General features: G+C 36.0%; 1 protein-coding gene and 1 long non-coding RNA gene across 5 annotated transcripts; both read right to left on the bottom strand.

Moving 5' to 3' along the window:
• Positions 1-2,816: 2,816 nt before the first annotated feature.
• Positions 2,817-3,097, bottom strand: LOC131219054 (uncharacterized). Its single transcript, XR_009157980.1, has 2 exons — positions 2,983-3,097; positions 2,817-2,941 (listed from the first exon to the last, which is right to left on the bottom strand). It is a non-coding gene; the product is annotated as an uncharacterized LOC131219054 (long non-coding RNA).
• LOC131219053 (structural maintenance of chromosomes protein 2-2-like) lies at positions 3,098-8,007 on the bottom strand. 4 transcript variants are annotated; one of them, XM_058214021.1, is made up of 7 exons: positions 7,894-8,007; positions 7,660-7,807; positions 7,414-7,587; positions 7,133-7,311; positions 6,875-6,964; positions 6,666-6,754; positions 3,098-3,179 (listed from the first exon to the last, which is right to left on the bottom strand). In XM_058214021.1, exons 2-6 carry the CDS (start codon positions 7,768-7,770, stop codon positions 6,727-6,729), a joined length of 582 nt encoding a protein of 193 aa, XP_058070004.1. In that variant the 5' UTR covers positions 7,771-7,807; positions 7,894-8,007; the 3' UTR covers positions 3,098-3,179; positions 6,666-6,726. The 4 variants fall into 4 exon arrangements, 2 of the variants coding, with proteins under 2 accessions (XP_058070004.1, XP_058070002.1); XR_009157978.1 differs by having other exon boundaries at positions 6,875-7,014; positions 7,660-8,007; XR_009157979.1 differs by having other exon boundaries at positions 6,875-7,011; positions 7,660-8,007.
• Between the last annotated feature and the right edge of the window lie 1,732 nt (positions 8,008-9,739).

Here is a 9,739-nt window from a genome sequence, read left to right as displayed (position 1 = left end):
AAGTCATATCTAGCAAGTTGTCCATCTCCCTAATCATATCAAAATCTAAATCAGGGGAGTGGGCCAAGCACACGTTAAGAGAGTCTTGTGATTCTCTTGGAAGGAACTCATCCTCCATATTTAAATCAAACATGTCAGATGGGTGGAGTAGATCATTATGGTCGACAACTTCCTGTACCTCGTGATTATCTACCTGGACCATAATTGAAATTGATCCCAGGGAATTTTGGGTTGTAAACTCATGATTGTCATCCAACTCCTCATCATTGTCTAATTCAGTACAATTCACAAAAGTTGAGATCACTTTCCTAACACTATGTTTGTAGTTTGGGTTGAGACTTGAATAAACTAGACTCTTCCTCCTCATTGAGGTCAAGTGTGTCATGTGGTTGGAGTGAGTCAGCATCATTATATTTGAAAGATACCCATGTCTCTTGATATTTACTTTGGAGAGTCATCGAGATTGACTCTTCATGAAATTGAACCGTATACTCATTAACACAATCCAACTCATTCTCAATTTCAGTACTTTTCACAAGCGAGTTAAGATCACTTTCTTCGCAGGAAAAACTACCCTCTTCCGCATTATTAAGGTATGATTCAGCTCTTTGAACGGAGAATTCAATCACTTTTAATGATTTTCTAATGTTAGCGAATGACTATGTGATGAATTGGTTGAATTGTTCTTAAGCTTCTATGCGAAGAAGAAAATTCTGAAGTGAATCCTCTTGGATTATTTCTGGTTAGATCTCAAAGGTAGGGGATTCAAGAGGATAGTCACTATAATCCCTTGTTGGTTCATTCTCCAATGTTGATGTTTCCACTGATCATAGTCATACGGGTCATATGTGGGAGAGTTTGATGGTTGTTGGCACACATTATCACCCATAATATAATCTCGCATTGTTTTCTTTTTGTCCGATGGATGATAATAGTTCTCACCCCAATAATCACGTACTGTTCTCTTAATCGGTGGGGTGTAATTATTCTCCTGCATATGATCATGTATAGACTTCTTAATCGGTAGAGCCTTATATTCCAGTCAATTCTCAATCATGGTTTCATGCCTGTCACGCGGGTGACCCGAGTTCGATCCCCGGCAATGGCACTAAAAACTTATTCACAACCCCAAGTGTAGGGTCACAGTGTAGTAATAACTTGGTGAGACCGAGGTCGAATCCATAGGGAATGGGGACATAGTCTAGAAATAATCTAAGTCTAACTTAGTATAAGTTTTTAATCCAATAATTTAGAAAAAAGTTTTGAAATAATAAAGATAAAAAGCTTAAGGATCCAGGAATCCACCTATAGCAATCTCAACATTCAATCTACTTGATTCAATAATAACTCAATTGGAATCAAAGTCCTATCCAATCCAATCGGGTGATGCGATAATCAAATCTCTGAACTTCTCATAGATCTAGTCCATACATGAAGAAGTATTGTGATAATTGGAAGGGATTCCGTCACCCTACCATGCCCAAGAGATGAAGGTGAACAACATGATTTACTAATCTCACAATATCAAAATAGGAAAAGAAAATATTCAAAGCTATCACAACATCTATTATAATTTAAGTCATAATAAATCATAGAAAACTGAAAATATTCCTTAATTCAAATCAAAACTTAATGGAAGTTCAACATAAACTTGAATCAAAGCAAACTAAACATCAAAATAAACTATAGGTTTCATCCCTTAGCCTTAGTTAAGAGATTATCCTGAGAAGACTAACATCCTAGAAGAAATGATCAACTAAAACCCGTGAAAAAATTAAAGCGAAAGAACGTTGTCGATGCTCTACTTTGTTCACAACCCCAAGTGTAGGGTTGCGATGTAGTAATAATCTCAGTAAGACCGAGGTCAAATCCACAGGGACTGAACTTGTACGTTTCTGAAAGCAACTAGGAGTAGAACTAGAAGAAGATGTGAGTCTAAATACGAAATTGTAGAGAGCGTAATTGTGAATAAAGTAGTTAAAACTGATGAATTTAAAGGTGGGAACTAGGGTTCTAAGGATCCACTTGCAGTTATCAAGATGTTTCCTTATTTGATTCAAGGAACACAATTGGAATTGGAGTCCTATCCTATCCAATTAGAAGATATATCAATAAAATCAAAACTGAACTTTTATTGACCTAATTCTCAATGAAGGAGAATTGTGAGGGTTGGAAGGGATTCCATCACCAAACCATGCCCTGGAGACAATGATAACAATAGGATTTACCAATCCCACAATCTCAAAATAAGGCAAAGAAGACATTCAAAGCTATTGCAGATCTATTATATTTTGAGTCACAACAAACCATTAAAAACTGAAAGTATTCCTTAAATATCAAATTAAAATTAAAGAAGTTCATACTACAAGAAAAACGGGCAAAGGCTACGGCCAAAAACCGTAGCAAAAGCCCTTTTCCTACGAATATGATCCGTAGCACGTCCGTCGCTATTGGTGGGGGTAGCTAAAGGTATAGCTACGGATTATATTTATAGCAATAGATACCAATAGCTACGGATTATATCCATAGCAATACCTTTAGCTACCCCACCAATAGCGACGAACGTGCTACGGATCATATCCGTAGCAAAAAGGATTTTATATGTAGCAATAGATACCAATAGCACCAATAATATCCATAACAATAGATACCAATAGCTACGAACAAAAGCCGTAGCTACAGCTACGGATTATATTTGTAGCTATTTTTTGTTAAAATTGTAATAATACGACCTGTTTCCATTGCAAGAACCTACTGTGATTGATAACTCATCTAAGCTTAATGCTGATAGAAATAGTACATAAAATGCAACCAGAAAAAAAAATGATGCGTTTATTACAAATAGCAATCAAATCATACAATGCATCCTACATTCACATTTCTAAATAAACAATACTTCACTTTGCTCAACCTATCATAAGAATTATAACTAAGGCGTGCCCTCATGTGCAAGAAACAAATACACTCTAACACAGTAAACACCCTCCATATGCATTTAATAATGGTCACATTTTTACAGAATTTTCTTCCTTCAGACGGTCAATTTCAACAAATGCAGAAGATAGAGCTTCTTCTTTCCTTGAAACTGCAGATGTAAACACAAGATCACTTTCAAGTTCTGAAACCCTTCCATTGAGAAAATGAATTTCATCCTCCACTGACTTCTTTAGCTTGTTAGCCTGTATAAAACAGCATTTGTATACACAATCAAACAAGCATTCCTTTGTACACATCCCAAAAGGAAGAAAGATAAATAAAAATTAAAAAAATACTTATATATGAAGAAATAAAAAATGTACCTACAAATCTTCTAAACTATGGCAAAATCCAACATGAATAATGTGTTCAAACCTAGGATGGACTTTTAAACTCAAAACCTAGGTTTAGGTTAAGGTTATAGGTTTAGGTTTAGGTTTAGGTTTAGGTTTAGGTTTTAGGTTTAGGTTAAGGTTATAGGTTTAGGTTAGGTTTAGGTTATAGGTTATAGGTTATAGCTTTAGGGAATTGAGAATAGGTTAAGGTTTAGGTTTAGGAAATCGGGTTCAGGTTCGGGATCGGGTTTAGGTTTGGTTTTTCAAGTTTATGTTTAGGTTTAGGTTAGGGAGTTGAGATTAGGATTAGGTGTAGGTTTAGGTTTAGGGATTTGAGAATACATTTAGGTTTTAGGTTTAGGTTTAGGTTTTAGGTTTTAGGTTTAGGTTTAGGTTTTAGGTTTAGGTTAGGTTATAGGTTATAAGTTTAGGTTATAGGTTATAGGTTATAGGTTAAGGTTTAGGTTATAGGTTTTGGTTAACGTTAAGGTTATAGGTTTAGGTTTAGGTTAAGGTTTAGGTTTAGGTTATAGGTTAAAGCTTTAGGGAATTGAGAATAGGTTAAGGTTTAGGTTTAGGAAATCGGGTTCGGGTTTGAGATCGAGTTTAGTTTGGGTTTTCAAGTTTAGGTTTAGGTTAAGGAGTTGAGATTAGGATTAGGTGTAGGTTTAGGTTTAAGGATTTGAGAATTCATTTAGGTTTTAGGTTTAGGTTTAGGTTAAGGTTATAGGTTTAGGTTAGGTTTAGGTGTAGGTTATAGGTTATAGCTTTAGGGAATTGAGAATAGGTTAAGGTTTAGGTTTAGGAAATCAGGTTCGGGTTCGGGATCGGGTTTAGGCTTGGGTTTTCAAGCTTAGGTTTAGGTTTAGGTTAAGGAGTTGAGACTAGGATTAGGTGTAGGTTTAGGTTTATGGATTTGAGAATACATTTAGGTTTTAGGTTTTAGGTTTAGGTTTAGGTTTTATGTTTAGGTTAAGGTTAGGTTATCAGTTATAAGTTTAGGTTATAGGTTATAGGTTATGGGTTAAGGTTTAGTTTATAGGTTTTTGTTTAGGTTAAGGTTAGGTTATCGGTTATAAGTTTAGGTTATAGGTTATAGGTTATGGGTTAAGGTTTAGTTTATAGGTTTTGGTTTAGGTTAAGGTTATAGGTTTAGGTTTAGGTTTAGGTTATAGGTTTAGGTTAAGGTTTAGGTTTAGGTTATATGTTATAGGTTATAGGTTACAGCTTTAAGGAATTGAGAATAGGTTAAGGTTTAGGTTTAGGAAATCGGGTTCGGATTCGGGATCGGGTTTAGGTTAAGGTTATAGGTTTGGGTTTAGGTTAAGGTTTAGGTTTAGGTTATAGGTTTAGGTTAAGGTTTAGGTTTAGATTATATGTTATAGGTTATATGTTATAGCTTTAAGGAATTGAGAATAAGTTAAGGTTTAGGTTTAGGAAATCGGGTTCGGGTTCTGGATCGGGTTTAGGTTTGGGTTTTCAAGTTAAGGTTTAGGTTTAGGTTAGGAAGTTGAGATTAGGATTAGGTGTAGGTTTAGGTTTAGGGACTTGAGAATACATTTAGGTTTTAGGTTTAGGTTTAAGTTTTAGTTTATAAGTTTAGGTTATAGGTTAAGGTTAGGTTATAGGTTAAGGTTTAGGTTTAGGTTGTAGGTTTTGGGATTTGAGAATAGGTTTAGGTTAAGGTTATAAGTTTAGGTTTATGAAATCGTGTTCGGGTTCGGGATTGGGTTTAGGTTTGGGTTTTCAAGTTTAGGTTTAGGTTAGGGAGTTAAGATTAGGATTAGGCGTATGTTTAAGTTTAGAGATTTGAGAATACGTTAAGGTTTAAGTATAGGAAATCAGGTTTGGGTTTGAGATCGGGTTTACGTTTGGGTTTTAGGTTTAGGCTAAGGATTTAGGGATTCATATTCGGGTTCGGGATCGGGTTTAGGTTTAGGCTTAGGTTATAAGTGTAGGTTATAGGTTTAGGTTTAGGTTAGGTTATAGGTTACAGTTTAGGGAATTGAAAATAGGTTAAGGTTTAGGTTTAGGAAATCGGGTTCGGGTTTAGGTTCGGATTCGGGTTTAGGTTTGGGTTTTCAAGTTTAGGTTTAGGTTAAGGAGTTGAGATTAGGATTAGGTGTAGGTTTAGGTTTAGGGATTTGAGAATACATTTAGGTTTTAGGTTTAGGTTTAGTTATAGGTTTAGGTTTAGATTATAGGTTATAGCTTTAGGGAATTAAGAATAGGTTAAGGTTTAGGTTTAGGAAATCGGGATCAGGTTTAGGTTTGGGTTTTCAAGTTTAGGTTTAGGTTAAGGAGTTGAGATTAAGATTAGGTGTAGGTTTAGGTTTAAGGATTTGAGAATACATTTAGGTTTTAGGTTTAGGTTTAGGTTTTAGGTTATAGGTTTAGGTTTAGGTTATAAGTGTAGGTTATAGGTTTAGGTTTAGGTTAGGTTATAGATTAAGGTTTAGGGAATTGTGTTTAGGTTATAGGTTAAGGTTTATGTTTAGGTTTAGGTTTAGGTTTAGGTTATAAGTTTTGGGATTTGAGAATAAGTTTAGGTTAAGGTTATAAGTTTAGGTTTGGGAAATCAGGTTCGGGTTCGGGTATAGGTTTGGGTTTTCAAGTTCAAGTTTAGGTTTAGGTTAGGGAGTTGAGATTAGGATTAGGTGTAAGTTTAGGTTTAGGGATTTGAGAATATGTTAAGGTTTAGGTTTAGGAAATCGGATTCGAGTTCGAGATCAGGTTTACGTTTGGGTTTTAGGTCAAGGGTGTGGTCCCTGCAAATACAGATATAAACACGGCCTGTCCAAATGGCCAGGCCCCTCCAATGTTGTCCATAGGAAATGGACAACTTTATCATGGCCATAATAGCATTTTCCACCTTCCATGGACCCCTGCTCATCCGGATGGCTCCGACGCACATCCGGGTCTGCTCCATTAATTTCGAGCAAATACATAAACACGGCCTATCCAAATGGCAGGCCCCTCCAATGTTGTCCATAGGAAATGGACAGCTTCATCATGGTCATAACAACGGTTCCCACCTTCTAGAGACCCCTGCTCATCCGGATAGCTCCGACGCACATCTGGGTCTGCTCCATTAATTTCGAGCAAATACATAAACACGGCCTGTCCCCAGGATCCACCGAATTCGTCTGATCCAGGGATCCAAGGAAGCCAAATACTATAATTTGGGCCATAGTTTCAGCCATCTGAAACGCTGAAATCATGCACACTAACATAATCCGGAAAGGAAATTTCTTTCACTGAAATATACCAAGAAAAGTAAATGGCATTCTTGATTTTCAATTAGAAAGCACAAAATATGAACTGGAACATGAGAGCAGAGAAGTGTTGACTCACTTGTTCACTTTAACCTAAGTAACTTTTAGTGTTTCCTTCTTCTTTTCATCAAGCTCTTCAATCACCTTCTTGATTTTTGACTTATCATTCTAAGCAAGAGAAGAATACAATAAACAAACAACTTCAGACATAAACAAATTCAATTTTTTTTAAAAAAAAAAGAAAAAAAAGATGAGATCCTTTACAGGCTGAGAAATACAGCAATATACCTCAATGATGTTTTTCTTGGATAATAAGTCATTGTATTCATCTTCAGCTTTCTCGAACAGTGCCATAACTTGTTGACCCTCTTCTCAAGGCTGAAAGCAATCAATCAGATTAACTGAGATGCATGTCCATTAACCTTCTTCTTTCAAAAAAATGTAAAACCAAACATCAATTAGGTGTTGAATCATACTATTTCATTGTCATGGAAAAGAAAACAAAGAAGCATAGGAAACAACACAACAAGTAATCTAATCACACACCCAGATTGTTCAGCTTGAAGTTTCTCAAGCTCCTTCCTTGAATTACGAGGATCACGAGATGAGAAGTCATAATCTGTCTCACTTTTTCCAAATAATTGTTTCTCAGCTGCAATCCAACTATGCCTTTCTAGTAGCTTATCTACCTTCAAGGAGCAATCTTTCTGTTCCATCTCCATTTGCTTAATTTGTGTGAATGGGAAAGAGTGGGTTTCTATCAAGAACACATACACAATTTCATAGATTAAGCAAGTTAAATAAAATAGGAATAGAATAACCACTACAAGTACCTCATTTTCCAATTTTTTCCTCATAACATTTGCATCACTAATTTTATGTTGAGGCTTCTGTTGCTCCTTGACAATGGCACTGATCTCAGCGTCACATTCTTTCATCTTTGAACGACTCAAATTGAGCTCAGATTGGGCTTGATCATATTCCTTCTTTATGGAACTAACCTGCAATAGGAAAGGCAATAAAGACGCGTGCATTTTGTGTTAAAAAAAGGGTTAGATTGTAAGTTTAAGCACCTTACTTATAAGGTTATCTACTTCTGTAGTGAGGCTGTTTATCTGTGTCTGTAAAGAAACCAATTGATTTTCTAGGGAAGCATGCTCTTGAATGACTGCGTCCTTCTCCATAATGAGCCTCTCTCTTTCATTTTCAAAGTCATAAATCCTTTCACAATTGAATGCATCGAAATTTAAAAATAAACATGTGCAAGAATGCACCAATTACAATAAGAAGTGTGTGTAAGAATGCACCTTGTTGTCTATTGAAGATGGAATTGAATCAGTCTTGTTTTTGTTGGGATTGCTTTTGCCTATGTTGATGCTCAAATGCGAGACAAATCCCATGGAAATATCTGCAGTTCCAGATCAAACCTATAAATCTACAACAAAATAGAAGTGCAGTTTAGGTAGTATCGCACAAGTGAGGAATGTACATACAAGTTGATTTATCTATGAATTCAGGCTCCACTGTAGAAAAACGAGATAAAGCCAAAAAACTACCAACTGATCAATGTACATACCAGCTGATTTATCTAGTTATTCGATGTTTTAAGTGGAAATGAACTAACCTTGAGAGCTTTTTTCCTCATTAGCATACTGAAATACCGACATAGAGAAAATGCCTCCACTGAAAATGTAGCCCTCAACCAGAGCTTGCATCCTATGAGAAAATGCCATAATGAAATAGATAAATTAAACTTTGAGAATAAAAACATTGGTATAAAGTAAAAGGAATCAGAACAAAGAAATCGCTACTAGCAAAACATCCTACATTTAAGAAAGTCACTGATATTGAATTCAATGGAAAAAAACTGCATGCACAAAGAAATCAAAACATCCAAATGCAGACTCTAGGGGCTGAGGACAATAATATCTATGACTGTTAGAAGTGCCACCTTTTTTTCTTTTTCATTTTCTTTTTTGTCAAAAGAATGAGGTGGGTTAGTGATCTTGGTAACATTGGAATGGACAACTAGTTCTGCACCTAGGCGACATCAAACATATCCATGTCAAGTCCATGAGCTTGATATGCTGATGCATTTGCTGGGGTGAGATTGCATGGATGGTTTTTGGTGCATTAAAATCATAAGCATATATGATGATTCAAATGCGTGGATTGCAAAAACTCATAGAATATCTATACATATCTAAATCATAATATAAAGGAAAGAAAGCATATCTGAATCATGTGTAGCCAGGCTACAAGCCCCAACCTCATCCACATCCTCAGGCTCAGCAACAATTTCAGTAATTTCATTTTATTTAACAGAAAATGTATGGTCTACATGATAGTTAACCAGCCAGAAATCAAAATACACTCACTACCAGAAAAAAAAATCTGATGACTCAATATCTGAAAACAGGGTAGCATAAAACCTACACCAAACTGAGGCTTGCATTCCTGAACCTGATGACTCAGCTCAAAATCTCATCGGGTCAACTGAGTCAGCTCACTGACTTGATGAACCGAAAGACCTACACCAAAGATGTTGAAGAAAGATAGAATGTTATCTTCAATACCTTGTTTTCCTTTCTTCTTCTGTGTTGCATTATGGGAACACTTATCCCATAGATGTAACATCCAACCTATAACTTCGGTGAATGTAACATCAAAAACTTTCAATACATTGGCCCACTATGAGGATCACCTAGTGTAAAAATCCTCCCATTTATTCATCATAAATATGGGTTACACCTAGAAAACAATGTCTTACCATTGATAAATACCAAAATAGAAGGGGGTCGCCAGCTCTATTAGTGATGTAGCTGCAGCAACCAAAGCACGTTTAAAGACATTGAGTGTTGATTGGTACAAACCAGTGCAACACATCTAAAAGTAATGAGGAACATTGCAGCCCCTAGGCAATGAGCAATTACTTGACCATCCATTCCCTTTATGCCCTGCTCCATCTCTTCAATCATAGGGCATGTGACAAACCCAAAGCCTTTCAAATATCCTGATGTTCAGTCAGTTACCACCCTAGCTGATACATGACAAGATACATATACAATGGCATGAATTTTTTTACTCTTACACAAACCCTGAACAACTAACCAAATTTTACTACATACCTGATTTTGGGCATGCATCAGTTCT

Source organism: Magnolia sinica, chromosome 11 (assembly GCF_029962835.1).
Source record: "Magnolia sinica isolate HGM2019 chromosome 11, MsV1, whole genome shotgun sequence".
NCBI lineage: Eukaryota > Viridiplantae > Streptophyta > Magnoliopsida > Magnoliales > Magnoliaceae > Magnolia > Magnolia sinica.
The sequence above is the reverse complement of the archived record's forward strand: the minus strand, read 5'-3'. Positions and strand labels throughout refer to the sequence as shown.

Bases quoted from the DNA above. Each gene is read 5' to 3' on its own strand.
- LOC131219053 (XM_058214019.1), bottom strand. From the start codon at position 7,770: ATGGAGAAGGACGCAGTCATTCAAGAGCATGCTTCCCTAGAAAATCAA. The intron at 7,588-7,659 runs GTGCTTAAACTT...TTCCTATTGCAG, and splicing joins TAGATAACCTTATAAGTAAG to GTTAGTTCCATAAAGAAGGA. The intron at 6,755-6,874 runs GTATATTGCTGT...TCTCTTGCTTAG, and splicing joins CCAAGAAAAACATCATTGAG to AATGATAAGTCAAAAATCAA.